Raw genomic sequence first — 27,024 nt, 5'->3', positions numbered from 1 at the left:
AAAAACGAGGAAACATGACATGAGGATCTATCCTGCATAGGCGTAAAAATGCACATGTTCATCCGCTGGTGGCATGACTAACGGATTACCTTTGGCTTATAATGTAGCAATCGATGCACAAGATTAGCAGTCCAGCTGCCTCACCTGGAGGGTTCCTTTGCTCGCAAATACGCATTGCCCGGTATCCCAAAAGCTTCCAGTAGGATCACCGGGACTGTTCGCTCCATTCTTTATGGCCCGTTTCAATTGCACAGTACCTTGCCCCTCTGTGTAGACAAAGAGTAGCACGTCCATTACTCATTCCCATTTCACAAAACGTTGTAAATAGACAGGCGGCTCGAAGTCTGAATACACCGTTTCGGTGCTTGAAACGCATTTTTGTGGCGGGTGGCGAGAAGGCTGTTTGAATGTGATGATGGAATGTATGCCAGAGTCAGAACGAGCCGCGGCAATAATTGTGTCTCACGGGCCGACCATTCCTGTAATAGCAGCGTCGCTTATAGCCGGAACTACATAAGCGTCATCGTAGCACATTCCTTTCAGCTCTTTCCTATCCTCCTCTCTTGCGTCTCACCACCTGTCCTCATCCTCGCCGTTGCTCGCCAAACTATCGTGCGTTCCTGTGTATAAGAAGTTGTCTCTGCTGCCGTGCCTCGAAAGCAGCCCACTTCTACCTCCATTCACGTCCCTGTCCCATTCAGTGACCTGCCCTTGACCCACCTCCATTTCACGCCATCTTTGTTCACACAGCAAGCGTTTACTACTCAAGTCAATTACAGAACTCCTCTCACTAAGAAACAGCAGACCTAAGTCAAGATGGGTATGCGCTATAGGCAATACCTTGCAGGAGCACGCATATACGGGTGCTCAACATGTCGCACACACCTGGCAACCATTCATTCGATGATCTCTCGTGTAAGGGCTTCTTCGAATGCTTCGGAAGTTTGAGAGCTCCACTAAACATGATGTACTGCACGTATCAGGCGTTCAACGGTCAGCACGGACGAGCCTATCTGTTTGATACCGTGTAAGTGGCGTGTGCTTTTCCCTTGAGGAGATCGAAGAGCGCTGACGGAATACTGCCTTCTTCTTTGATACAATCAGAGTCAATGTCACAGAGGGTGAACCCAGTGAGCGCCAAATGACTACGGGTAACCATACTGTTCGCGACATCTACTGTGTTAAATGTGGTACTACTTTGGGATGGAAATATGTCAGTCATCTATCTGAGAATACTTCAGCGTATTTTGACCCGCTGACTTGCTTGCTTCGGCATTTTTCTGATCCGATGAATAGGATTTCGCATATGACTTGACGCAGAAGTACAAGGAAGGCAAATTTATCCTTGAACGTAATCTGCTTGTGGACGTACAGTGACCATTGTAGCGTCGCGTTCCCGACGCCGCCATCGGTCCTCCGCACATGCCAATCGCCTCCAATCCGTCCGGTTAACTATCAGATCTACGAATAGCCCGTCTTGCATCAAACAGCGACTAGCGCCGCGCGCTCGCCATATGATCGGCGGCATTTTCCTCCTACGCCCTTATTCAGCCAGTGGCTTACCCGTCATCCAGCACACATGCAGCCAACGCAATTTCCTTGAGATATTGCGCCCTGTCTGATTTAATAATCCCCCGCAGATATCCGTAATATCTTGCCGGCGTAATTCGGTTGCTTTTAACCACGATGTTCTGGGATTCGCATGGTCCCAGCCCTAGAAGCCTCAACGCTCGTACTCACGATCGATCGTGCTTGCATCCGCAGCAAATGAGCAAATTAAGCTCGATTGTATGTAGCACCTCGCAGTTCGATGGCCTGCGATTGTCTTCTCAACCCCGCGCAATTTAGCCGTTGCTATACATTTACTCGACGTTCCCCCGTAGCTTTCGGACAGAAGCAGTATATTTCATCACGATCGTATTCATTTATCTCCTCACTCCTGGTCTTGCTTTCACCTGTAGTTTAGTGGTGATGTTCATGGACGTTGTAGTTCAGAAGCAATAAAGTGAATATTTGGACATTATAACGATTGGGAGCTAATTTCCGAGTCTTCGTTAATCACCTGTATTGACCCTTCATGCCGATTGCGGCTTGAAGTAAGTCTCGTTGCGCTCTGATTTGGCAAAAGTATGTTTTCGTTCTATGTTAACTCAATAACTGCCCCACCCTTGCATAGTGTCCTCCGATTGTTCATCAAAGAGCATCTTCGAACTTCATCTCAAGACCCATACCTTATGAAACCTTTGTAGTGAGTGGGCCATCCATACATTGTGTGGGGCATTAGCCACGTTAAACCACTGTCATAGTCTTGCACATTCACATGTCGATCGTTGTAGAAAATCACTGTACTTTATTCACGTGTGAAGTCTTCTAATAATTGCGAAACGAGAATACGAGCAGAACTTCTTAGCCTTTTTCTTTCGCTATAGATTACATAAAGGGAATGAAGTAAGAAGTTTGGATGACACCAGCTTGATGAGACGGCAATAGGAACTTACAAGCAAGCAATGCTGTGCTTGTGCTTTCGTCGGATCCCACAATATCCAGAAGTAAAAAAGGTGACTATTGTGATAAATTGTCTTCAACCAGGTTCAAGAATGTCTGTCGTCAAGCGTGTTGTATAGCAGATGAGTTTCTATAAACACTCTAGGAAGATGTGCAAACCCCAGTGTTACTGGCTAAGTTAGCATGTCCACGTACAGCAAGTTCATATACAGCATGCAGGTTGCTAATAACAGTCTGCAACATGCTTTGCAAGTTCATATGCTTGTCATGGCCGTCAGCATGTAGTGAATATATGCCTTGGATCACATGCCTAATCTCCCTAATTGCTGAGAACCAAGTAATCCGAACGAGCGGCCGGAGGAAGGTTTTAGTAAGCCAAAAGAGCCAAAAGAGCCAACAGATGCTGCATGACACAAACGGGATGAAGCAAAAACCTAGGCAATGCTGGCCTGACAAGGACTGGCTAAGACAGTCAAGCTTCAGCGGATCCACGTCAGTACCATGTCTAAATAAGCAAGTAAAGGTTCAATGCATCAAGTGGGTTGGTCGGCAGGTACAAGTCTGTCGTGGCCTCCGAGGGCGCCAAGAGAAAGTATGCTTGTAGTGCCTACAGTACACCTTACCCGGCAATCACCACGGCAAAGGATGTATGTGAGATATAATTATAGCATTTTTCACAAGAAAAATTGTTCGTTTTCAGCTTTGATCGAGAGAGTTATTTGGCAGGCGTCGGTTAAGACAGTCATCAAGAATATCAAGCAAGCATTTTGTAGGTAGGATAGTGTGATTGCCGAGATCGTGCCCATGAATGAGTCCTTCATGTCAAACTCTAGTTTCATAGCGGATTGGGCATATGAGCATATGCGATCTTGCTGATAAGTGGGGAATTCACTCGTTCCGCGAGCCCTGCAGACGTGATCTTGTCAAATCCATGACGAACAGCTCTGCAACAATTAGTAATCCGAGATACAGCATAAATAGCGAATCAGATGACACCTCAGCCCGAGCACTTTCTGGAACCAGGAGCACGGAGTATTGAACGGAAAGCCAGCGAAACAAAATCGTTTTAATTTTGCTGAGGTCTTGTGTCATTGATGAGCTATTCCTGTGCAACGTGTCACAACCAACATAAACAGCGGCCGCTCGCTCCATAAGCCCCTATGGGTATCCCGTGCATGCACTCATGACCACGACAGAGTATAGAGCTTAAGCGCTAATGGAGAGAGCGGTACGTTTACTTGCGTCAAATGGAGTGAAACAGATTCGGCGTTGGAGATCGGCCAGGGTAATTGATTGTCCGTTCGCTATTCCAATGACACGGAGCATATGGATGCGGCGTACTTTCACGATACGATGATATGGCCGAATTTTCCAGCGAATGCGTAGTCTGAGTTCAAGAAGAAATGTGCAGTAGAAGTAGCGGGACTCCGCGTAACTTCACGTGGGTCAGTTCGGGGGCGATCGGGGTCGTGAGTGAGAGGCGTTGACTGATCCCGGACTTTCGCGGCCGAATGCCGGCGTGATGCAATGATGTCCCCAACGCTTGCGGCCGTAAGCAAGATCACTCTACGTCTTCTCCCCAATATTCCTCCGCCAATCTGCTCTTGTTTATAAAGAGTGCACCAAGGGCCTGCTGCGAGTTCGCCACTCTCTTCGTATTCCAGCCGCTCGTCCGTTCGTTCATCCCGAAGTCTGTGAAGCAAATATAAAGTTGTTTTCCTGCCACCTCATTCTCTTTGTGGCACGCGAGCTAGTCTGTTGGAGACCATCAGTGTGAAAACCTAGACGTTGGGGGAGCTAATTGCGGATACTTACCAATTTCAATGGGTAGGCCCTAGCTTTATTGTCAGACCACGTCCCAATCGCTGATTATTGTTTCCCCAACCCCCGCCCTTCTCGACACTATGTTTGATTTACCTTCTCACTGTGGATCCGCGCCTACTTCGTGTCTAGCCACCGTAACTCTAAATGCGACTTTCAATCCGAGGCAACAAACCAGGCACGCGCCAGCTAGGTCCTCGCCTCTGGCCTGTTCGCACTCCGCAGCAGCAGGAAAAGGCAGTGCTAGCGTCAATGGTCTGCCATCTGTAGGCACACAACGAGTACATGCCTTCCCTACTTCGCGACCACTCAGGCCGTTTGCTTCCATTGCACCGAAGTCGGCGTCGAAGCCTGTAAAGAGCTTCGAACTACCAGATGCGTTCAAATCTGGGTGCTTCATGCTCAACCTGTCGCAAGCGGAATTCAGTCGGCAAGAATAAAGAATTACTTATGCGTCTCTTTCTCGGGTTTTGCTGGTTGGATCAAAAGGTGTGGAACGACTTTCTACTTATTTCATTATATTCAGACTGACAGAATATGTTTGTCTATCTAGAATGTGTCTTCCTAATGAAATTGTGGCAGTCCCCTTTCTCTTCTTTTTCTATGCTTTATTGCAGCATTCTACGTCCAAAGTTATTTCTATCTCACAAATACCCAGGCTGTTCTTTGTATTTCTAGTCATTCCCTGACACACGCTGTTGTCTTCCTTCTTTTTCTTCATCACCATTTCTTTTATTATGCCGTCTCGCACTTCTAGCAAACGACAGAAGGAATATGAAGTTAACACATGTAGAGTACTATAGCAGTTTAAATTGGAAGATGTCTGTACATTTGTTCAACACATTAAAAATGCTGGGTCCAGACTAGAGGGATTTGCGAACCCTCGAACACGTCATCAATGAGCAAGTTGGTCGACCAAAAGTGGAAATTGATCGACGTCACCCATGACGTTCTGTTAAGTAGACCTCAGCTCGGCATTCTGCGCATACGAGTTTGCGTAGAACATTCATCTCAACTGACTTTGACACCTCGCACGAGCCACCTTGTCTCAGGAGCTTTCATTCTAGAGAAAATCGGTCAGAAAGGACTTAGAGAGGAAATTTCTCTACTCCTCGCTTTCTGTCTTCCATTCGAGAACGGATCGATGGGGGCCAGATTTGCGAGATTTGGACACAATCTAGGTAGCTGATATCTGGATCACACTGGACATCTGTTCGCTACCATTCTAGACGGTCGTCGGATATTCGCATCTAACATATGCTGCTGTGCATCTCGGGCCTGTGCTTGACGCTAGAGCAGGCGATTGGAGCGATCTGTGGATTCTGCACTTCCCTGGCAGGAAAAAATTCTGGGGCTGTATCTTAACTATGCATCCCATAACGTGTACATGTAACCTCGTTCTTTCTCTCGCGAGTAAGCTCAAGGCCCCTTTACTGCGTTATCCGTCAATCTCCGAAATGTACCGTGTCCACTCCGTATGGAACATCCAATTGCGTCGCTTTCTATACTTCTGGTGCAATTATGCCATTCCCGCTTATTCCCGCTGCAGATTATGGGCACGTGCCTTGACTGCTTCACTTCCTTCTGTGTGTGATTCGCCGCTCCTTCGTTTCATTAAAGCTAGATAACGCTTTTAGCACGGCTGTTTACTCCCGCCTTCTGGGTGCGAGTTTCCCTGCATATGTGATTAGCGTAGGGGCGGACCAATCACCACTCCTACGTGAGGGGTCTAGCATGCTTGAACTGCTCAACCACCGCCGGCATGGTGCCACCATGGATTGGCATCTATTAGCACCGGACCTGTGAACGTAAAGTCAGTTTTGGAGGCGGTGCAGGTGCTTCGTGCCTCTAATAGCATTTAAGAACTCACGTACAACTCTCACTTCGCGCTCATATATATAAAAGGGCATACTAGGAGCGGCGATAAACACCAATCCGGAACGGCGGAAATTACCAGTGTCTGATAAACTTTCATCGGTAGGCTTTCTCAGCGTCGTGCGCGTATATATGATCCATTACGTGTAATTCTCTATTAACTCGGCGATTTCTTGTGACTCCACTAACTACGGTATGTATTGCTGATAGGAGGCGGCGGGGGTGAATAAGCTCTAGCTTTGGTGCTTGCTCCAGCTTCATTCAACGAAAGTCAGCGCTGGGTGGCCAAAGATACCGACCTCCGAGGTGTCCGGTGCCTCGGCGTCTACATGTCATCCGCATTTCTAATTAGGATTGTCCTCAAATAACTGCCTTATCGGTTCGTCCTATATGTACACACTGTTATCGAAAATGGTGGTTGATTAGGACATAGGCCATTAATCTAATCTACTCGACCGAATAGAATGTAGAAGCAACAGGCACTTGCGCAATGTCCGTTTGAAGCGAAATGGATGCAATCATGCATCATGGAACGGAAATCCAATGTGCCGAATCTGCGTATTTGCCTTTACAAATTCAGAGCGGATACGCGGTGTACTGTATAACCTGGCCAATGACTTCATAAACCAAGCGCGAAGGTGCTCTCCTAGTCACTAAAGGGCCGAGACCGCGCGAACTTCCGAGATGATGTTTGCCTTGCATGGAATCCTTATGCAGCACGCTGCTTCATTCATCGGGCACTGGGGAGAAGGAAACTCCGTGATTCAGTACGCAATCTCACTCTACGCGGTAGACGTTGTTCTCAAAAGGGAGCGGCAAGGAGAAATTAATCAAAGCCGTAGGATCGTGAGGCGATGTCAGGCGTATGAGTTAATGAGTCATTTCCAGTGTATTCTACTCGCACTCCATCGCCGTTCGAAGAAGCAAGCTATTTGCGTACACTACGTCGTTGTTGTAAGCACACTTTACACGAGTACTCCAAGTCATTAACTGGCGTTTCTCTTTCCGCAAACGATTTCAGCGAGTACAATGGGACTCTCTTGCTAGTGAATTGGGCGTCTTATTGTTCACAACGAACTTCACGGAACTCTGGGAAGCTGTACTCCAGATAGATGAACAACCTATACCTTGGCGCTTCGTCTTCTGGGATGTTCCGTTCTCTTCTTCCCCCCCTCTCTGTGGATCCTGTGTATCTGGATCCTTGACTTTCTGTTTTTACCTGGGCGGTCTGCCTTATTCGGTTGTCTTAGGATCCTCGATCTAGCGAAGCCCTCGCTCGGCTATTCGCAGTGTTCTTCTTCCAAGGCGGCTGAACGGCAATGCCTCGAGGGAACTTCGAGGAGGCCGGCTCATCTTCGAACACAATAACGACTGCATGGTGCGCGATAAAATTATGACCAACAACCAACATTCCAAGCATGTATATTCTTAGGACACGGAGCGCTCATGCGCTTTGAAATGAGCAATTAGGATTTGAGTGTTCGCCTTCCATGCCGAACTACAGGGGATTTAGGGATCTCACTAGACCTCTATGCAGATCCCCTCTGTCGGATCGGAAAGATGATGAATAGCCTTTTTTGAGTAGGAGAATTACGTCGCGGAGGCATTTCTAAATCTCGGAGACATGGATGCTGTTCGTGACCATCCCGCTAAATCGATCTATCCGCGCCGTGTTGGTCCATTGATCCCTAGCCTGGTCAGCTGCTATGACTATGGGATATTCTTTCTACTCCTCGTCGTGTGCTCGACTTCTCTCGGTTTGTGCGACTTTAGATACTTACAAGGAAAGTTTGGAAGTGGGATGTGGATGTAGGTGCAATTGTAATGGACATTCGCGAGGGTGGATTCGAACTTCGGGATAGTGTGTCGGTCCGGCGGCGTAAGGGTTTACTTAACCCAATCGAATATGCGAAGCTCTCCTTTCGTTATTGTCGAGATGTTGAAACGAACCTCTTCGCGCGGATGCGAGAGCAATCTTGTTCCTTTCCAGTGGCATTTTCGGAATTGTGAGTGCTTGCCAGATTCCAGAGGTTCGGCGAAGACTCAGCGACGTGAGTAACATTGCGCAACTTTTTCATAAGCGTAGGTTCCCTTTCCACTCTCATTCCGATCCGGTGAAAAGTCCTCGGAATCGGATCCGACTACTTCTTTGTGGTTCCTTACTTACGGATGCATCTACTGTTCATATCTCGGCATAAACCAATATAGGAGACTCTTGCTATAATTGAGGAGCCGGACAGCTTGAATTCATGAAGAAAGGTTCGTTCTTGTTGTGTTGCATGTCATTATTGTACACATACATGCAAATATACATACACAATGAAGACATTCTCTCACAGAAGGCGAAGTCATTCCTACTGAGAAGTTCTCGATCTATTGCTTGCAAAGGCACAATTACGCGAGAATGCAGTGTATTAATCGCAATACCATGAGATATCGCCTCGAGATCAGTATCTACATGTGCATACATTTACGGCATCATATTTGGCATCTCTTATCTAGCTTAGCTTAGTTAGCCAGGATCCTCCCGTGCATCAGTTGATGGGATGGAAATGTCTGATGATTATGCATGAACCGACACGCGTTAAAGTATCCTTTATTAAAGCTGTCTCATCCCATCAGTCCGAAGGGATCGTAGCTACTGCAGACAATAAGCGAAGGGATTGAATGGTGATGTAAAACTGAAGAAGAATCGGAATGAGATGAGTGAATGCTCGAGGACTTCGAGGACTAGGAGAGGCAGAGACAATAAAGTAAACCGAGGACGGACTAAGTACGTATTCTTAAAGTCAAATCGATCATGAGGGTCGGGTGTGTCCCTGAGAGTGGGAGTGGCACTGACAGGCGCTCGGGTACTGAATGTGCTGGTGTATACATGCGGTGCCTTGACGAGACGCATTGTCCCGTTCTAGATTCCGAACGGGGCTGATGTCAAGGGGTGCCTGGGATATGGGGCTTTAAAGCTCATTATCTCCATCACTTCATCCCCGTTGACGCGATCATATCGCTCCCTTTCCACCCCGTCGATTTAGATCAACGTTCTCTTGAGAAAAATATGCTGGCCCAGCCTGACCTTTGAACTTGGGAAGAAGAAATAAAAAGAACAATCCCTTCACTGGGGGTGCTCAGCCTTCGGTGAAGGGGTCGAGATCGTGTGAGGGAGATAGAGGTCGGTGCATCGAGAGTTTAAATGCTGTTAGGAGCACTGTAAATGCTCTCGACTATATGGCTGGAATGGCACACACGACCCTTAATTATGTACGTCCCGTGAGCGCAAGGGTGACTTCGGCGGCAGCCTTGCGCTTCCCAAGGGATAGCGAGCATAAGGTTGATAAACAAGCTCGGGATGAGAGAGAAACATGTGCTGCATGAACTCTATAGTGTACAGCATGCGCCCCACAGGCAGACTGTCTGTGGAATTCCAGCACCATGGCCGGGTTTATATTCGGTACCGGCTCGTCGAATCGCTTTGTTTGGACAGGATAACCTCCACTGAGAAACATCGAATCACCTGGGGAAGGATTCGAATTCGAAAAGCAAAGAAGAAGTCACGCTAGTACGAGAGAATAAACTCCTGCGAGGAGGTCGCACAAATACTCGCTTGTTGTCTTCGGTGACCTAGAACATGGCCGTCGACTGACTGATCAGCATAAATAGCCTGGGTGCCGGGACTAGTGTACTGTGTTGCTACTTATAATATGTTCATCGGGAGCCGGAAACGACCTCCTGAAATGTACAGTAGAATAAGACTGCAGAGGGTAGAGTAAAGTCCGTGGGAGACGCAGGGCTGGTATGCGCCGGAGGGGATAAAGAGGAATGGGGGACGGGAGTCGGAAGAAGGGTGGATTCTATCGTGCTTCTGTGTCCGTCAACGTTGACGGGGAGGGTGTCTGGTATGTGATTGGTCAGAGTCAGCATACCTTCCATCTGTGGATTTATTGTGTTCGGGGAGAGTAAGTGCAGTGGGCTGAGCATAGCACTCGGCGTGGGCACAAGGGAATCAGTCACAGGGGCAGGGTAGAGGGTGACCAAGGAAACTGGCATCGCCAGTGCAAACGCATCATCAGCATCGATGGCAGCATGAAATAAATATAGTCTGCTGCGTAGTCGAGCTCGTCTTAGTAATGTAAAAAGTTATACGGTGGGTGAGTGGATTGCTCAACAGGCGCCGGGAATACGTGTCCCTGGGATGCCGGATATATCCTATGCATATTTTGTGGCTGGGCGAAAGGAACGTTTTGAGCAAGGATGAGAGATGGGCAGAGAGTCGTATGACATAAGCGTTGTTATATAATTCGTATAATAACGAGCGCGTGCGTTGGACGACCACAGGTACTGACTGACATCCGCTTGTCCGCGACAGAGTAAACGCACGACCCCCGCTTTCTTTCTCTTCGCCCCTTTCCTCGTAACGACAAGACACGAACTTGGCACGACTTAGTTCTTTTTCTTCAACGCATCTCTTCCCAGACTCTTCTCTCCATACGCTCTACACGCCCCTGCAAGACGCCTGCCTTCACATTTGTATACCCGCTCCAAATCGCTCGCCTGTCCCAAAGCGTCCGCTCTCTAACTCAAAAGTATGTAATCCAGTCCGTTCATCGCTCTCGCTCTCCGCTGAGACCGCCCATTTGCACGCTAGAAATCTGCAGGTTTTCGCCTGCTTTCGCCACTGATCAACCCAATTCACAATTGTTGCTGCACCGTTATCGCTACCCACTCTCGCTCCTGCTCAGTTTAACCCGCCGTTGCCCTCAAAATTTTCTGGTTGTATCCCGTATAGATTGAAGAATGGATAGCTGGCGCGTAGCAGTGCTCGGGGACGGAGGCGTCGGTAAGACCGCCCTTGCCGTTCAGGTGAGTTTTATTGCCGAAGGACTAGTTGGCGAACATCACCTGATCCTGCATCGATCAATGTCCTCCAGTTCACCCTCAATTGTTTTGTGGGTGCGTAGTACTGTTTCTCCGCCCCCTTTCTGTCTTACGAGAAGATGCTCACTCTGCGCAATGACCACGTCATTTCTTCTCTACAGAGGTGCGTGTGCACTCCGTCTCCACGGATGCTGATTCATCTCACATCACTGTATTCTCAATCTAACGTGACTTTACTTTGTTAGACTTACGATCCTACAATTGAAGATGCATATAGGAAGCAACTCGTAGTGGATAATCGAATGTGCTTCGTCGAAGTCATTGATACCGCTGGTCAAGGTATGTTCTCCCACTTCCGTTGCTTTGTAAACCCGATCAGCGGGACCTGACAACTCGTTAATTTTCAGAGGAATACGCGACTCTACGGGATCAATGGGTTCGGTGCGTGACTAATTTTCCAATCATCAAGTTATATGCCGCAACGATCGGCTCAATCTCTATTCATTTCGCACACAGGGAAGGACAAGGTTTCATTCTCGTATATTCGATCGCCTCGCGCTCAACATTCGAGCGACTGGAAGTCTTCCGGCAATTGATGCTTCGTGTGAAGCGTAACAAGCCGATCTTCGTGCTCGTCGGAAACAAATGCGATAAGACATATGAGCGTGAGGTGTCTAGGGAGGAAGGTGCCGCGCTGGCGCGCTCGTTCGGATGCGACTTCCTCGAGACATCGGCAAAGACGTCGCATAACGTTGAACGTCTGTTCACTAACCTCGTTCGCGCATTACGAGCCACCCGACAGGCAGAGCAAGGGCCTCCTCTGCCAATACGGCAAGGGGAACGGGAGAAAAAGAGGCGTTGTATTATTATGTAAGGAAAATTCGTTGTGTTTCCTCTTCTGACCATATAGACGCATCCAAGACCATCCCTCCATTCACCGAATCATTTCCCCCCTTCCGCCCTCTTTCCCCCGACTTTCCCCCCGTGTTCTTGATGCCGAAGACTTGCTTCTTACAGTTTTACTTCAATATCTCTCATCTGTACATTGTTTCATATCTGTCTCACCCCCGTCGGCGTTGTTTTCACCCCTCCTACCTCCCCTCAAAGCAAATGTCGCTGTGGTCTTCTTTGCCCTGCCTTTGTTTCCTGCGATATACAACAAATTTGTCACGTCTCTGCCCGCTTTTTTTTTAGTCCTTGCATGTCTTACTCTGACTTACAAAGAGTGGAATTTTGGAGTTTTTCTTCTCATTTCTTTACCTTCTATCTGTCGTGTTCTTTCTTCCTTCCTTCCTCCTGACTTGGTCACAGTGAGCAAGCGTCCCCTTCCTCCTGCTCGCTCGCTAGCCGTCCGTTTGACGGGCGTACGCATGATGTTCTATACGGACTTCCCTTTTTTCCCTTCCCTCCCCCCGTTTTCTCCTTTGCCTTTCCTGCGTTTTCTTTATGTCCAAATTGCATTGTTTTCTCTTTTCTCCTTTATCTCTTCCTTTTCTTTTCTTTTTCTATTTTCATGGTTTTATCACGAGTGATATAAAAGAGAAGTTTCTTACGAGCGCAAGGAAATGGAAAACCGGTTCAAATTTTCGAATTTTCGAGTCTTTGAGTCTTTGAGGTCTTTGAGGTCTTTGAGTCTTTAAGAAGCTCATGTGCACATGTTGTACATGTGTTGTCCATATGTCCATATGTGCTATTACCGTGAAATGATAAAATGAAAATGAAGGGGTGTTCGTTCTGATTCTGAACAGGGACAGTCACTGAGATTTTTTGTGATATTTATGATTTGTGATTTAAGAGACTTCTCTTGAATGGATGAATTATTGGACAGGCGGAGGAACTTCAAGTCAATAGGACGGGACAGGACGGGACAGGAGTGAATAGAGAGTCTAGACATTAGAATTTATTAGATGTAGGATGTCGAACGAGACTATGAGAGTCTCGTTTCTTGTATTGGGGGGCTATATACTTATGTGCTATGTGCATACTTTCATAAAGGAAAGAGAGAAATGAAGGGACAGATAGAGATTGAGAGTTCATAACGACAGTCGAAGGAAAGATTTAAGAAAGCCGATGGAAACCAAACACGGATTCTTGATTCTCGATTCTTGATTCACTCTTGTCATAGTATAAACCACCGACAGGAAAGAACAAGCTCATCTCCAGAACCAGTGTAAAATTAACAAGTCGAAATCTTTCGTACGCGCACAGAGGCCTTTTCTCAAAGAAAGGAAAGAGATCAAGCGATTCGCTCATTCGTTCATTCCATTATATTCAGTCAGATAGACGCGAGATGGTGAAGACTGCGATGATAGCGACTGCTAGCGCGCCGATGCTCGCGGGCAAGAGTAGGTCGCGTGGGATACCGAGAACGCCGTCGTCCGCGCCGCCTGGAACGGACGCGGAAGTAGTCTTACTCGTCTCTGACTGCTTAGTGTCGACGCTGGGGACGGCGCTCGCGGAGAGTTCGCTGGCGGGTGCGATTGTTGCTTCGCCTTTCGGCGTAGCAGTAATCACAGGAGCTGGTGTTGGCTCGGGTTGTGCTGGTTTGGGAAGAACCCAAGAAGAACCGCCGTGTAAGAAGAGAACGACCCGATCGACACCTGCTCGACGAGCGATCTTGACTGCATCGGAGAGGTCCTCGCTGTGTGAGATATACACGTCGTCCCCGTCTGCGTCTTTGTAGTACATCTGGAAATCTTCCGTCTTGGGCGCGTTCTCCGTTGCTTGTGCCGCTGATGCTGATCCGTCTCCGCCGGCGGCGGCGGCGGGAGAAGCAGATGAAGTGGTAGTAGATGATGTGAAGTAAGGATCCATTTGGAGCTTGCCGATGATGATTTCACGCAAATGCTCAACGTCGTCGTAACGAGCCTGGAAGCGATGCGTGCGCTTGGAGGGTGTACTGAACTTGAAAACGTAAGTCCCATCATCGACCGGCGCAGGTTCGCCAACTCCTGCTCCTGAAAACCCGCCGACGCTCGATACGGCGTTATTATCGCCTTTATTATTAATATTATTACGACGGAGTGGCGGGAAGTCGACATTCGACCCATGGTCGTGGTCATCATCCACAACAGATGCAGAGTCGTTTGGTCCTACTTCCGGCGTCTGTGCCAAGTGCCGCATCGGCGAATCTGGATATGGAGGTGGAGAGTGTATGTCTGTAGGGACGTTTGAACCCGATATCGCTGAGTCATTATCATCGTGCCCGATCGACTCGAAGAAGCGACCCCACATGGGCCCGCCAGAGTTATCTACGCCTGTTTCCGCGGCCATTTGGTCCATCTGATATGAGACGGAAAAAGCAAAGGCAATAATTAGCTCAGATTCCATTCCATACTATACTACTGCGAGCAAAGAATTTCCGAGAGGAAGGGAGGAAAAACAATGAACAATGAACTGACCTGTTCGAGCGTAGCGTACGTGAGCTTCAATACATCTACTATAGCCACCAAGCGCCCATCTGCCTCCACAACCGGAAGGTTGAGGTAATGGCCATCTAATAGGGTTTAAGCGGTTAGACAACAGTGGAATGTATAGATGTCATGAAGAAGCAACTGACTGTACATCTTCTTAAGTGCATCCTGGACAATCATTGTCGGCGCTGCGGTGTCCGGATGGGGCGTCATCACTCGAACCACGCTGCAGCGAGAAGGCTCAAGACCAGCAGCAATAACGCGCAGCACGATGTCTTTGCTCGTGAATATACCCGCGATACGCGGAGGAGCACCGGGGACGCCCGTGTTTTCCATAACACAAACTGCGGTCGTACGGTTCTCTTTCATGAGCTTCGCGGCTTCCTTGACCGTCGTCTTGGGGCTAACAGTAGCCGGATGCGTACGCGAGTCCATGACGCTTGTGAGATCCGGAAGCGCAGTCTTCTCGCGCAAAGCGTCGACGTAAGCAAGCATAGCCGCCGCCTGTGGGTTTGCAGACATGTTTGGGCCAAGCTCTGTTTGCACGCCGGTCAGAGCATGGTACAGCTTCTCGGAAGCAGATGAACTGCGTTCGACTTTGTCCAGTGCTTCATGGAAGACTTTGGTGATATCAAGTAGACCAACGACGTTGCCTTCTTCGTTGCAGACCGGCTGAATGATTCATGAGTATTGTAATACGATTGAGAAGACCCGCGGAATTGAGACGCGGTACTTACCAGGTGGCGGAAGTGCCGCGTAACCATAAGTTGAAGAGCCTCGGTCGCGCTGGTTGTATCTCTCGTAACCATTGGGTTCCGCGTCATAATCGCACTAACGGGTGTAGAACGCGGATCAAGGCCTTCTGCGGTGACCTACACGCTTTATTTTTAGCTTGACCTGACACGAAGCTTCATCATTTGTTACACACCCTGTAAGCAAGGTCCTTGGCAGTGAATATACCGCTAAGTCCCTCCTCTTCATCAACGACGAGAACGCAGTCCGTCCTTTTTGCTGCACATAGTTGACTTGCGTCTGAAACTGTGATTCCCTCTGGAACGGTGAGTGCGGGACTCGGTTTGAGTGCTGCGACAGAGCCTTTCGGCGCAGAAGGTTTCTTCCGACCACTAGGTCTGCTTTGGGTGTTATTAAGTGAGATGGTGCGTTTGCGGGCGAGGTCAGACTCTATCTTCTTGCGGATAGCCTGTGGGTAAAGACGCGACTCGGTCAGTTCTGTACGTGTTGATGTATGTGAACTACGGCGATGGGTAGAAGTTTGAGAAGAAGATAGTGGCAGTCCACTGGTGGGTTGTTTGCCAGGATGTGAGAAAACATCATCTGCACTCTCGAGTTGGACGTTCATGATGAACTGAGAAAACGAGGAGAAAGGTATAGTACACGTGTATCAACGCAAAAACACGTCCTCTTGGGCTGATTCGCGAGGAAAACACGAGAGATCGAGGATGAAGTGAAGGACGGACCTCGTCACGTTTTGCTTGCTTCTTACGTGTGTCCGAAGCGGAACCAGAGAAGGAGACGGAAGACATTGAGGTAGGACGTTGTGGAGAAAGATGAGAGGGCGAGACTGCGCGTTCTGGGAAGGGGATTGGACTGACTGGGCGCTGGAGGGAGGAGGAGTGAGAGTGAGTTGGGACGGGAATGCGCGACATGCAGAGAGCCAGAAGCACCAGCACTACAGCAGCTAACTCGCTCGTTCGTCGGAGCGTCCACGTTTGCCGATCCTCCCAGGTCTTTATTCGGGCATGCCACTTCCTTATCAGGTAACCCGTCTGTTAACCTTCAATATTTTGCTCTCCCCATTTTCTTACTTATCGGAGGCATTGTTTGCAATGACAAAGAGCGGGTGTAATTTTTGATTTATTTATGTATGAAGAATAGCATTGAACGAATATTTTATTTTCCGCAGACGTAATTTATGCTGAAATAAAATCTGACCGGCCCTAAATAGACGACGTCAGTCAACCGCTCCGCTGTTCACTTTCTTTGCACTCGCCGCTCGTCTTTCCTTTCACCTTATCCTTCCACATCCATCTCAAAACAACACATACTCGCACGCGCCGCTCACGATGGCCACTCCCCAGGTACAAACTTCATCTCCTCTCCGTCAAAGTTCATTACTGATTTTTTTTGCCCTGGGTCCAGCACTATGTTTGGGCAGGAGGTCACTTCCTCATGCTCGCATGTGCCTCCAAATACCTCCTCGCCTGGCTAACCTTCCGCAGCGTTGGCCAGTCTAGACTCTACTCTCGTCGGTCCACCTCTCCGTCTGCGAAATTCTATCTCTAATGGTCTTGTGACAGTGAGCTACTTCGGTGCACTCGTCAGCTATGCCATCGTGTGCTAGTACGTGTCTTACGCGTGTTTCCGCATCTGGCTGCGCGTGCTAATATCTTATCTTCCAGTAAATCGTTCGCAACTCAAGTGAGCATGACTATACACTCATGGGAATATTCTAATCTGTTCGAGCAGGGGGCACCCAGTGCGACCACGCTTAGGCGCGCCTTGATGGACGAGGTCTGTCTGTCTTCTCTTCTTCCTTCCGACGTCAACGTCTAATGCCACGTTTAACAAACCCAATCAGAACGTGCAATACTTCATCCTCGCGTTTTTCTGGTGGATGTCCAAGCCTATTCCAGGTACGTGGAACATACGAATGATATATGTCAAGACTTACGTGGCGATCTAACGCAATACGGCAATCAACAGTGTCCCTTATTCCGTTCGCAACCTTTTCTCTTTTCCACGTTTTGACGTTCCTGCGTTCGAACCTCCTACCACATTTCTTCCCGCCGACGCCACCTGCTGCTGCTGGACAACCGCCCACGCAGCATCCGTTCCTGAAAAAGGTCCAGGGCTGGATCAAGGGTGCGAATATCACACCAATCCCGCTGGATGTTGGATTAACCGTTCTGTATAGCAAATTATGACCCTGCGATGCGCATCGTCGCATACGCGGAGCTATTGATCCTCGTCCGCGTTGCACTGGGAGCACTGACGTTCCAGAACTCACTCCTCGCACCCGTCATCTTCGCGCATTTCCTGCGTTTGCGCTTTTACCAGTCGCAGTTCACGCAGCGAGCTGTTTCACATGTTCAGAGTCTCATCGACGGCTTCGTGCGCCGTCCTGGAAACCCACCTGTGCTGGCTAGTGTGTGGGAAAAGGCGAAGGTGCTGATTACGCGCTGGTCGGGCACTGTTCTTACCCAGGCGCCCCAGCCTCAAGCGCAGCCCGCTGGTGCTGCCGGTGCTGCAGGAGCCGGAGCCGGAGCCGGAGCAGGTCGTCGCTGAGAAAGGGTGGAAGGTAGGGGATTGAGGGTAGAGATAAGGGAGTAATTTCTTCTGGGAGGGTTAATTGTGCCTGCTTCGAGACGTAGACTCTCTTGGAACAAAGTACTCTACCGTATTTTGAATGTAGAAATCCGTCCGGCGAGGTGTTTCATTTTCCAAATTTTATATTTGTTCATGTTTTATTCTCCTAGTTGCTGTCTTGTTGTTTGTAAGGAGTTGATATTGTTGTCGCACGTAAGGTATGCACATTATTCTACAGGGACAGGATACACGATATGAGTTGCGTAGTCTAATGGCTAAGGGCTAATAGAGAGGACGTTATAATAATCGTAGTTTGCCTGTTACTTGATTTATTAGATCGACGGGAGCTACAAGAAGGCCGTATGAGTAACTGTGATTCTTTACCATGTACCAAAAAACTTACCAGGTCCAATGCCGAGGACAGTCCGGGTACCCTCTTTGCCTTTCGTCAATTGTCTGCAGGGCATACAGTCAATATTAGAATCTAGTATAGATGAGCAAACTACGTACTCGCTATGTGCTGCACGCGCACATAAGTTGAGACTCTTCGCGATGGCTTCTAGTTCGAGGAGTTGTTCGTCTGAGGTTCCTTTGAGTGCGATTTTGGCTTGGCTGGTGTGTTTTGTGGAGAAGGTGTTAGATTATATGGTTAAGATTTGCCGGTAAAGGAGGAACTGAAGAAGATAAGATAGACGTACCCTGTTACTTCCCAGTGTCGGGCGAGTTGAGGGTTTTTGAGGTGGAGGGTTTTGTAGCATTTGAGTGTTGCGTCGCTGAGTGGGAAGCCAGATAGATGTTCAGTAGATGGTTGCACATTGCTATTAGATGGAGGGAAGGGGATTGAATGTAACTTACGCGCATCTGCGATATACAGTATAATATACCCAAGGTCAGTATTGTATCAGATGATCGAGGAGGATACTTTGAATAGGTGAATGAACGAGTATGGAACGTACTGCATCGAGATGTCACCCGGGCTCATTTTTAGGTCTGTTCGTACGACAAGTACCTGCATAGATGATGTTCCAAGGGTAAATTAGCAAGTTTAGGAATTAAATTGCCTCTTTCATTAATTTTTCGAATCAGAAACTGTGAATACGATGATACGTACGAGTTTACATTGATCCCACATCTTTGGTTTAATTGCAGCAAGGTCACCATCTGTTAGTGCCTCGAGAGCTTCGATGTTGGTGTTATCTCCTTCTGCAACTGAGTCTACTGAGTCTACTGAGTCTGCTTGTGATGTTTCATCTTGAGTAGGCCGAGTTTGAGCGTTTGAAGTTGAACCGATTGTGAAACCGATGATGAGGGAAGTGAGGACGATTAATATTTGCGTGGCGGCTATTTTCCGTATTCAAAGGATCAGTTAGTCGGTTTATTTGGAGGGAGTGTTATGATACAGACGAACTGTGCATTGGTATTGATAGTGGGCCTGCATTTGAGCTAGGCATTTTGAGAGTATGCAAATAGAACGAGGAAAGCTGGTTGAATGAGTGAGATTGGCAATGCTGAAGCGTCGATCGTTTGATCACGGCAAGGCCCGTGCAGGATTTTTTGTTCCCGAGCATTTCTGCAGCAGAAAGTCTCTGCTACATCTTCCCTTCCTACCTCCTTTTCACTTCCTGCGACATTTGAACCGTCAGCATGGCCGTGGAGGTGAGTACTAGCGCTTCGCCCACGCCGGCTCAACCGGAGCGACAACCATTCTCATCACTGGAGCTGTCCGAGCCTACGACGAAGGCAATTGCGGAAATGGGATTTACGACGATGACGCCTGTACAGGCTAAAGCGATACCTCCTTTACTTGCAGGGAAGGACGTGCTTGGCGCTGCGAGGACTGGTTCGGGGAAGACACTTGCGTTCCTCGTGCCTGCTGTTGAGCTGTTGCATAGGTTGAAGTTCAAGCCAAGGAACGGTGCGTTTCTCGTTTCTTTAGTTTTGCCCAACCCGCAATGACTTAAACTAATCTTCATTGTTACCCTGTTATCGAACTATACTACAGGCACAGGCATTATCATACTCTCACCAACACGGGAACTCGCACTGCAAATATTCGGCGTCGCAAAAGAACTCATGGCGTACCATTCTCAGACATTCGGTATTGTCATCGGTGGAGCGAATCGAAAGGCTGAGGCAGAGAAGCTTGTGAAGGGTGTGAACTTGGTTGTTGCGACTCCTGGAAGACTGCTTGATCATTTGGAGGTGTGCATCATTTCCTCATTATTCGTCAGTATCGTATGTTGATGTTTTGAGTGGAACAGAATACGAAAGGATTTGTGTTCCGAAACTTGAAGGCTTTGGTTATTGATGAGGCGGACCGGATCCTTGAGATTGGATTTGAAGAGGAGATGAAGAAGATTATTAGCATTTTACCGAATGGTACGTCGAACAATAACCTGTCCACAATTTTTCGTTTCGGTCATTGGCTTATCTTTTTGCGTCTTTACCCAGAAAATCGACAGTCCATGCTCTTTTCTGCGACGCAGACCACAAAAGTCCAGGACCTTGCTCGAATATCGCTTCGTCCCGGTCCTTTACATATTGACGTCGACAAGGAAGAAGAGACGAGCACTGTGTCTACGTTATCGCAGGGCTATGTCGTTTGCCCTTCTGATAGGCGGTTCCTACTGCTATTCACGTTCCTCAAGAAGAACCTCAAGAAGAAGGTTATTGTGTTCTTCTCGAGTTGTAACTCAGTCAAATATCATGCGGAACTCCTGAACTACATTGATGTACCAGTGTTGGATCTTCATGTATGCTTGTCAATCTTGGATTTTTCCGGTAACGAAATTCTGACATTTTGACTACTTTCAGGGTAAACAAAAACAACAGAAGCGCACAAACACGTTCTTCGAATTTTGCAATGCCACTTCCGGTATCTTGCTCTGTACCGACGTCGGCGCACGAGGTCTTGATATTCCGAAGGTTGACTGGATCATTCAGTTTGACCCGCCTGATGATCCTCGTGATTACATCCATCGCGTCGGTCGGACGGCTAGAGCGGGAAAGGCAGGGAAGAGTTTGCTGTTCTTGTTGGAAAGTGAACTTGGGTTCTTGCGATACCTGAAGGAAGCGAAAGTGCCCTTGAACGAGTTTACGTTCCCTGCTGAGCGGATAGCTAACGTCCAGAGTCAGGTAATTAAAAATCTCTTCTCTACCACTTGATACTTGATGCCTAATTTTTTACTTCCTTTGATTGCAGCTCGAAAAACTTTTGCAAAAGAACTACTTCCTTCACCAATCTGCTCGCGACGGATATCGGTCGTACCTGCAGTCGTATGCATCACATTCACTCAAGAAGATATTTGATGTGAATGCTCTAGACCTTGTGAAAGTCGGACGAGCATTCGGCTTCTCTGTACCCCCTCGAGTCAATATTACCGTCGGAGGTGGTAAGAGCGGAAACAAATCGAGCAGGAAACGAAGCAGAGGCGAGGATGATGAAGACGAGGATGAGAATGAATGGGAGGACGAGGATGGTGCGGAAGAGTATCCAGGGGGCGATAGGAGACAGGGCAAGGCACGGAGAGTAGAGACTATGGGCAGGAAGAAAGTGCAGAAGGAGGTGTTTAAGAAGAGTAGGGAGCGGAAAGCTGGGAATTGGAGTCGATAGTACTCTTTTTATTCTTCCATTTACTTCTTGCTCTATGCTTTTCTCTAGATGGGATTGTAATTATTTTGTGCAAATTCTTCTCGTAAATCCGATTCCGTATTTCAAAGTTTGAAATTGAAGAGTGAGAAAGATCGTTTAGGGCCGGCTTGTACGCGAACGCCCGCGTCGTACTCGCGCTTTTCACTGCTCCTTCAATCTTCAGCCATGTCTTTCCTCGATGAACCAGAGACAACCGACCAAGTGCAAGCTGAGCGGGCGCGCTACTTCGAAGAGTTCTTCAACGCGCAGACCGAGCATTATGACTACAAGGACAACATCGCGCGAATGTTGCGCGAAGACTCGACGCGGCTCATCGTCAACATCGACGACTTACGCGACTATAGACGCGAATATGCGGATGGTCTCTTGAAGGCGCCGACGGAATATCTGTCTGCTGCGGAGGAAGCGTTGCTCACGATCGTGAAGACCGTATATGACCCGGAGAAACACGCGCTTGCGGACAAGGGCTACAAGGTCGGCTTCAGTGGGTCGTTTGGTGAAAATCACGTCTCGCCGCGGACGTTGCGCGCGACGCATATCAATAGGATGATATCAATTGAAGGAATCGTCACGCGTTGCTCACTCGTACGCCCGAAAATGCTCAAGTCGGTGCATTACTGTCCGAAAACGAAGCATTTCCATGCACGTGAATATCGCGACGCGACAACGTCAACGTCGAATCTCCCACCGACTACTTCGTTAACTCCTCAGACAGATGATGAAGGGAATGTACTTGAGACGGAGTTTGGGCTGAGTGTTTTCCGTGATCATCAACGGATAAGTATTCAGGAGATGCCGGAACGTGCGCCAGCTGGACAGTTGCCAAGGAGTGTGGATGTTATTTTGGATGATGACCTTGTGGATAGGTGTAAACCTGGTGACAGAGTCCAGCTTGTTGGGATTTATCGTAGTGTTGGAGGTGGAGGCGCGGGAACCTTCAAGTAAGTAGTTATGGACTCGCCATCGCCGCAATGTCGCTCATTTAAGTTTCAGGACGCTCTTGCTTGCGAACAATATCAACTTGCTGTCTTCCAAATCAGGAGGTGGAATCGCTCGCACAGCACTGACCAGTACCGACATTCGTCAGATCAACCAGCTTTCAAAACGATCAAAGATTTTCGACCTCCTTTCTCAATCCATGGCTCCATCAATCTACGGTCATGACTATATTAAGAAGGCCATACTGTTGATGCTCTTGGGAGGCGCTGAAAAGAACCTTGCAAACGGGACGCATATTCGTGGAGACATCAACATCCTAATGGTCGGTGACCCATCCACGGCGAAGTCCCAGCTATTGCGTTTTGTACTTGGTACTGCACCTTTGGCTATTGCAACTACTGGTCGAGGAAGTTCAGGTGTTGGTCTGACTGCTGCTGTTACGACGGATAAGGATACGGGAGAGCGACGACTCGAAGCTGGCGCTATGGTGCTTGCTGATAGAGGTGTTGTTTGTATCGACGAATTCGACAAGATGTCGGATATTGATCGAGTCGCTATCCATGAAGTCATGGAGCAGCAGACTGTCACTATCGCGAAAGCTGGAATCCACACTTCTTTAAATGCACGGTGTAGTGTTATCGCTGCTGCCAACCCGGTCTATGGACAGGTGAGAGCATTGTTTTTGGCTCGCAAATCTTGTATCTATTGACACCTTTTTTACAGTACGACGTCCATAAGGACCCACACAAAAACATTGCACTTCCAGACTCTCTCTTGTCACGTTTCGATCTTCTATTCGTTGTCACCGATGATGTAGAGGAAGTCAGGGACCGGAAAATCGCAGACCACGTCCTGCGCATGCACCGATACCTTAAGCCAGGTACAGAAGAGGGCACTCCTGTCCATGACAGTCTTACTCAGTCATTATCCGTGGATGGACCTACTTCAAATGACCCCGATGCAGAAGCAGAGGAGACGAGTCCGTTCGAGAAGTATGATCCCCTGCTGCACGTTGGTATTGGTGTTATTACGTCCTCTGGAAGGACTCCGGGTAACAAAAAGAAGGAAGTGCTTAGTCTTGCGTTCATCAAGAAGTACATCCAGTATGCGAGAAGCAAGACTGCACCTGTGCTTACCAAGGGTGCTGCGGAGTGGATTGTAAACGCGTATGCTAATTTGCGGAATGAAGCACCGGAAGGTAACGAACGGAGAGTGAGTACTTGACTTCTAAGTCGTGTTTCCACACAGGTTCTGATATGTTTGGATGGCGCAGACATCTCCACTCACTGCTCGTACGCTGGAAACTCTTATTCGTCTAGCTACAGCACACGCAAAGGCTCGCTTGTCTCCAAAGGTGCAGGAACAAGACGCTCAGGTCGCAGAGGAACTTCTTCGATGGGCGCTCTTCAAGGAGGTGCTTAGGCGTAAAAAGCACATAAAGAAACGTAAGCTCAATACGGGTGCAGCTGTTGCTCATGGCGAAGATGAAGACGAGGAAGGCGAGGAGGATGGAGAGGGCTCAGAAGAGGAGGAGGAAGAGGAAGCGACGCAAACAGATCGCATGGTTGAGACTATGGCTAGACAGAAGCAGAAAGAAGTGACGCCTGCACCGGTACATGACGATATGCAGATGCCGGTTGACCATCCACCCGCTGGACCGACGGAAGATGGCAGTATTGCACCAGACCGGTAAGTACCAAAATAGCACAGTTTGCCACTAAACGAGGACTAACTGGTTTTGCAGGTTAAGGCTTTTCCGTCAACGGCTTGCTTCTGTCTTCTCCACGAAATATCAGGACGAAGAACAGGTGTTCTTCGCAGAGCTCTTGCCACATATAAATGAGGGCTTGCCGACGAACACGCTATTTGGTACGGCAGAGGCGACGGCCGCATGCCAGGCCATGTCAGACCAGAACGAGCTCATGTTGAGCGATGGGATTGTGTACAAGATTTAAAATAGTGTTGCGTTATAGATTGGCTTTATGTTGCTTTTTTCGGTACATTTGTCGTATTTTATATTGCGTCTATGTAGCTTCTCGTAAATTTATTTGGTTTGGTAAGGGGTGACGGAAGTTGAGATAGAGTTTTGAGAAGCATGTGATATTGTTGAACCGGCGATCGTGTTACGTCGTGCTGGCTGGCCAAACATATGTTCTCCACCACCGACTCTCTTTTCCTTTCACCACAGCCTCCCTGCGGTGTCCTCCCTTGTTTTATTTAACGAGTCCTGATTATAGTGGCATTATACCATAATTAACCGGGGCACGAACAATGTCGACGATCAATTCTATCCTCTCAGACCCGCACTATCATGATATTTTTGCCGTCCTAAAGGGAATTCGCAATGCTGTTGTCTACGGTGTCAAAATTCGTTTTCCACATGCGCTTATAATGTCTATCTTATTCGGCAAGGGAGAGTAAGTGGTTCTCCGTCGTAGTAACTCTTCATGAAACTGATAAAGTATTTGCTGCATTCCTTCCTTCAACACATTTATTTATTTTACAGTTGGTCTTCGCGTATACGTATGATCCTTCGTATGACGAGGGACCATGCAGTGGGACTCGCGAAGTTCGTGACGTTGTTTAAGATCATGATGATTGCGCAGAGGAGGATACGTGGCGGGAAGAGCCAATCGTCCGACACGTTCTTTGCTGGTCTTGTTGGAGGGTATATTGTGTTTGGTGACCGTACGCCGATTAACGAGCAGGTACGTATCCCACTATTACACATTTTTCAACAGCTGCTCTACTCTACGTGTGGCTTATAATTCATAATTGATATAGATTGTACTATACGTCGTCTCTCGTGTCGTTGCCTCCTTCCTCTCGAGAGAACGACTAAATGGGAACGCTACACCGGCCACTCCAGCTCCTCCGGGTTCTCCTGCTCGTCCCATGCACCCAGATGCACGACAATTCTCGGTGTTTGCTGCGATAGCTTGGGGTGCTGTCATGTGGTTGTTTGAGAATCGGAGTGAGACTATCCAGCCGGGTATGTGGAGTTCGATGAAGTATTTGTACAAGGTGAGTAAACAAAGCGCGTTTATGTGTGTGTCCTGTGGCATCGATTAACGATGGTTTGTTTAGGACTCCGAGACCTGGGATGGACTTCGGACGCTGCTGTGGCGCAATAAGTAGCGGGTTGTTAGGCTACAGCATGATCCTCCCTAGAGAGCTAGACGATTTTCTTGGATGCTACGATATCCACCACTAATACACGTGTTGTTTGATACCGTCATTGGCCTTCCACGGGTAACTTGCTGATGCGGCGCGCAACTCGTTGGCATCTGTACTGTCATGCGTACGAAATTTGTATAGGTAAGTTTTCAGGACGGAATGAGAAACTCACAGAGAGCATGTCGGTGGCGGCAACCCACGCCTTTCGACAGGTCTTGCATCTCCGGTCAGTTCCTTTCAATCCACGGGCCATCTTTGCAGCAACGTCGGTCCCTAACGATTGTACTCAACGAATTGAACAACAACTATAAATTATTTCAGAGATTCAATCTCACCTGAGTGTACATCTGGTAAGATTGCCTGACGAGTTGTTTCCCACAACGATTCAACATGTACTTTGTGGGCATCACATACACCATATCCGTGTGGGAAGAGCTCTTCTTTCATAAGTAACTCTTTGAATTTCAGTTGACGATGGGTTTGAAGGAGTAAGAGATTGTGTAACGCTTCTGCTGTTGGGATGATTTTGATTTCTTTTGAGGTGAATGATGAGAGAGGTGTGGATGCGAGGAAAGTGCTTGCTTTATCTGCGATTTCGCGGAGGGAGTGGCCAGTTGCGAGACCGTAGACGAGGAGAGGCGCGGTTGGTGTTTGTGCTGAGAGGTGGGAGTGGAGGACTTTTGTGATGGGTGGATTGAATAAGTATTTGTCGGCCAGGGCGAAGAGGCGAGGGAGTAGAGGATGTGGGATTGCTGTTTGAGTGGGTGCTGGTTTGTAATGGATGTTTGGTTCCATTGCACTTCGCTTTAATGGCTTTGTCTCTGGTAAGGTCTGAGGCGGGTCATGCAAGAGTCGGACAAGGATCTCGATATCCTTTGCGGATTCGTAAATATCCATGCATTCGGCCTTCTCATTGCCTTCTTCCTCGCTATCACAGCAAGAGAACATGTCGGCTAATAAAATATTTAACACTCGTTAGCAAACATATAGCTAATAAACCGACTTACAGAAAACTTGACTGCCTTCTACAAGCTTTGCCTTTTGTACAGGGAAGGTGACGTCCTCTGGAAGGCATCGGATATAGAAGTCGGGGTTATAGTCCATACGAGACATAGCTACAATGTTGACCTTGGAGGCAAATGATTGATACAAGCCTTTATATAAATTGATACCTAAATATAAAATTAGGTTGACGTGTCTTTATGTGTCGCTGACTAGTCAAGCACTGCACTGCCACACTTTGAAGGTTCAAACACCAGGTGCTAAGTAAGCAAGCCAAGACTTTAAATCATCAGAAATTTGAAGCGAATATTCGCTTAATTCTTGTATCTTTGGTACTTCTCAATTCATGGTCATAAAAATACATAGAAATAGTAAGTGAGTCGCGTGCTTGGAGTGAGATCAGGATTTATTTTGTATTTTTGACGCGTCTTGACGGGAGAC

The 27,024-nt window shown here is 48.1% G+C and overlaps 12 protein-coding genes across 12 annotated transcripts; 7 read left to right on the top strand and 5 right to left on the bottom strand.

Moving 5' to 3' along the window:
* Positions 1-576: 576 nt before the first annotated feature.
* FOMMEDRAFT_106974 (yippee-like protein) lies at positions 577-1,877 on the top strand. Its single transcript, XM_007265873.1, has 4 exons — positions 577-915; positions 984-1,027; positions 1,105-1,213; positions 1,297-1,877. The coding sequence occupies exons 1-4, from the start codon at positions 817-819 to the stop codon at positions 1,375-1,377; spliced, it is 333 nt and encodes a 110-aa protein (XP_007265935.1). The 5' UTR covers positions 577-816; the 3' UTR covers positions 1,378-1,877.
* Positions 1,878-4,101: 2,224 nt separating this feature from the next.
* Positions 4,102-5,177, bottom strand: FOMMEDRAFT_19585 (uncharacterized protein). Its single transcript, XM_007265872.1, has 3 exons — positions 4,880-5,177; positions 4,459-4,815; positions 4,102-4,332 (listed from the first exon to the last, which is right to left on the bottom strand). The coding sequence occupies exons 2-3, from the start codon at positions 4,724-4,726 to the stop codon at positions 4,274-4,276; spliced, it is 327 nt and encodes a 108-aa protein (XP_007265934.1). The 5' UTR covers positions 4,727-4,815; positions 4,880-5,177; the 3' UTR covers positions 4,102-4,273.
* Positions 5,178-6,885: 1,708 nt separating this feature from the next.
* On the top strand, positions 6,886-8,211 carry FOMMEDRAFT_155460 (uncharacterized protein; the record flags this gene model as incomplete). Its single annotated transcript, XM_007265871.1, has 5 exons — positions 6,886-7,155; positions 7,223-7,390; positions 7,466-7,579; positions 7,787-7,958; positions 8,015-8,211. 5 exons carry the CDS (start codon positions 6,886-6,888, stop codon positions 8,209-8,211), a joined length of 921 nt encoding a protein of 306 aa, XP_007265933.1.
* A 1,244-nt stretch (positions 8,212-9,455) lies between these two features.
* On the bottom strand, positions 9,456-10,245 carry FOMMEDRAFT_155459 (uncharacterized protein; the record flags this gene model as incomplete). Its single annotated transcript, XM_007265870.1, has 3 exons — positions 9,456-9,712; positions 9,939-10,091; positions 10,122-10,245. 3 exons carry the CDS (start codon positions 10,243-10,245, stop codon positions 9,456-9,458), a joined length of 534 nt encoding a protein of 177 aa, XP_007265932.1.
* A 291-nt stretch (positions 10,246-10,536) lies between these two features.
* FOMMEDRAFT_106970 (ras protein) lies at positions 10,537-12,608 on the top strand. Its single transcript, XM_007265869.1, has 6 exons — positions 10,537-10,781; positions 10,844-11,058; positions 11,127-11,148; positions 11,317-11,412; positions 11,481-11,514; positions 11,590-12,608. The coding sequence occupies exons 2-6, from the start codon at positions 10,993-10,995 to the stop codon at positions 11,945-11,947; spliced, it is 576 nt and encodes a 191-aa protein (XP_007265931.1). The 5' UTR covers positions 10,537-10,781; positions 10,844-10,992; the 3' UTR covers positions 11,948-12,608.
* Positions 12,609-13,344: 736 nt separating this feature from the next.
* FOMMEDRAFT_106969 (CBS-domain-containing protein) lies at positions 13,345-16,097 on the bottom strand (the record flags this gene model as incomplete). The annotated part of the gene is made up of 7 exons (XM_007265868.1): positions 15,965-16,097; positions 15,415-15,687; positions 15,224-15,358; positions 14,633-15,158; positions 14,475-14,569; positions 14,120-14,355; positions 13,345-14,047 (listed from the first exon to the last, which is right to left on the bottom strand). Exons 1-7 carry the CDS (start codon positions 16,028-16,030, stop codon positions 13,345-13,347), a joined length of 2,034 nt encoding a protein of 677 aa, XP_007265930.1. The 5' UTR covers positions 16,031-16,097.
* Positions 16,098-16,570: 473 nt separating this feature from the next.
* On the top strand, positions 16,571-17,792 carry FOMMEDRAFT_28052 (uncharacterized protein; the record flags this gene model as incomplete). Its single annotated transcript, XM_007265867.1, has 7 exons — positions 16,571-16,585; positions 16,647-16,752; positions 16,805-16,847; positions 16,907-17,018; positions 17,086-17,140; positions 17,211-17,369; positions 17,422-17,792. The coding sequence occupies 7 exons, from the start codon at positions 16,571-16,573 to the stop codon at positions 17,790-17,792; spliced, it is 861 nt and encodes a 286-aa protein (XP_007265929.1).
* Positions 17,793-18,110: 318 nt separating this feature from the next.
* Positions 18,111-18,582, bottom strand: FOMMEDRAFT_82233 (peptidyl-tRNA hydrolase II; the record flags this gene model as incomplete). Its single annotated transcript, XM_007265866.1, has 4 exons — positions 18,111-18,160; positions 18,217-18,269; positions 18,324-18,425; positions 18,512-18,582. Coding segments are annotated over 4 exons (276 nt in total), but the record flags the coding sequence as incomplete, so codon positions are not given.
* Positions 18,583-19,446: 864 nt separating this feature from the next.
* Positions 19,447-21,426, top strand: FOMMEDRAFT_140316 (DEAD-domain-containing protein; the record flags this gene model as incomplete). The annotated part of the gene is made up of 6 exons (XM_007265865.1): positions 19,447-19,728; positions 19,816-20,015; positions 20,075-20,192; positions 20,265-20,566; positions 20,628-20,948; positions 21,016-21,426. Exons 1-6 carry the CDS (start codon positions 19,458-19,460, stop codon positions 21,424-21,426), a joined length of 1,623 nt encoding a protein of 540 aa, XP_007265927.1. The 5' UTR covers positions 19,447-19,457.
* Positions 21,427-21,630: 204 nt separating this feature from the next.
* FOMMEDRAFT_106959 (ATP dependent DNA helicase) lies at positions 21,631-24,392 on the top strand (the record flags this gene model as incomplete). Its single annotated transcript, XM_007265864.1, has 5 exons — positions 21,631-22,406; positions 22,459-23,071; positions 23,128-23,616; positions 23,678-24,093; positions 24,149-24,392. The coding sequence occupies 5 exons, from the start codon at positions 21,631-21,633 to the stop codon at positions 24,357-24,359; spliced, it is 2,505 nt and encodes an 834-aa protein (XP_007265926.1). The 3' UTR covers positions 24,360-24,392.
* A 194-nt stretch (positions 24,393-24,586) lies between these two features.
* FOMMEDRAFT_106955 (peroxisomal membrane protein 4) lies at positions 24,587-25,639 on the top strand. The gene is made up of 4 exons (XM_007265863.1): positions 24,587-24,821; positions 24,911-25,112; positions 25,189-25,428; positions 25,492-25,639. Exons 1-4 carry the CDS (start codon positions 24,676-24,678, stop codon positions 25,540-25,542), a joined length of 639 nt encoding a protein of 212 aa, XP_007265925.1. The 5' UTR covers positions 24,587-24,675; the 3' UTR covers positions 25,543-25,639.
* Positions 25,640-25,893: 254 nt separating this feature from the next.
* FOMMEDRAFT_83934 (uncharacterized protein) lies at positions 25,894-26,529 on the bottom strand (the record flags this gene model as incomplete). The annotated part of the gene is made up of 1 exon (XM_007265862.1): positions 25,894-26,529. One exon carries the CDS (start codon positions 26,527-26,529, stop codon positions 25,894-25,896), a length of 636 nt encoding a protein of 211 aa, XP_007265924.1.
* Between the last annotated feature and the right edge of the window lie 495 nt (positions 26,530-27,024).

The sequence above is a fragment of the Fomitiporia mediterranea genome (assembly GCF_000271605.1).
Source record: "Fomitiporia mediterranea MF3/22 unplaced genomic scaffold FOMMEscaffold_5, whole genome shotgun sequence".
Taxonomy (NCBI): domain Eukaryota; kingdom Fungi; phylum Basidiomycota; class Agaricomycetes; order Hymenochaetales; family Hymenochaetaceae; genus Fomitiporia; species Fomitiporia mediterranea.
Note: the sequence above shows the minus strand (reverse complement) of the source record. Positions and strands in the feature narration are given on the sequence as shown.

Bases quoted from the DNA above. Each gene is read 5' to 3' on its own strand.
- FOMMEDRAFT_19585 (XM_007265872.1), bottom strand. From the start codon at position 4,726: ATGAAGCACCCAGATTTGAACGCATCTGGTAGTTCGAAGCTCTTTACA. The intron at 4,333-4,458 runs CTAGACACGAAG...GCTAGGGCCTAC, and splicing joins CGCATTTAGAGTTACGGTGG to CCATTGAAATTGGTAAGTAT.
- FOMMEDRAFT_106974 (XM_007265873.1), top strand. From the start codon at position 817: ATGGGTATGCGCTATAGGCAATACCTTGCAGGAGCACGCATATACGGG. The intron at 1,028-1,104 runs GTAAGTGGCGTG...TGATACAATCAG, and splicing joins GCCTATCTGTTTGATACCGT to AGTCAATGTCACAGAGGGTG. The intron at 1,214-1,296 runs GTCAGTCATCTA...TCCGATGAATAG, and splicing joins CTACTTTGGGATGGAAATAT to GATTTCGCATATGACTTGAC.
- FOMMEDRAFT_106970 (XM_007265869.1), top strand. From the start codon at position 10,993: ATGGATAGCTGGCGCGTAGCAGTGCTCGGGGACGGAGGCGTCGGTAAG. The intron at 11,059-11,126 runs GTGAGTTTTATT...AATGTCCTCCAG, and splicing joins AGACCGCCCTTGCCGTTCAG to TTCACCCTCAATTGTTTTGT. The intron at 11,515-11,589 runs GTGCGTGACTAA...TTTCGCACACAG, and splicing joins CTACGGGATCAATGGGTTCG to GGAAGGACAAGGTTTCATTC.
- FOMMEDRAFT_106955 (XM_007265863.1), top strand. From the start codon at position 24,676: ATGTCGACGATCAATTCTATCCTCTCAGACCCGCACTATCATGATATT. The intron at 25,113-25,188 runs GTACGTATCCCA...TAATTGATATAG, and splicing joins GTACGCCGATTAACGAGCAG to ATTGTACTATACGTCGTCTC. The intron at 25,429-25,491 runs GTGAGTAAACAA...TGGTTTGTTTAG, and splicing joins CGATGAAGTATTTGTACAAG to GACTCCGAGACCTGGGATGG.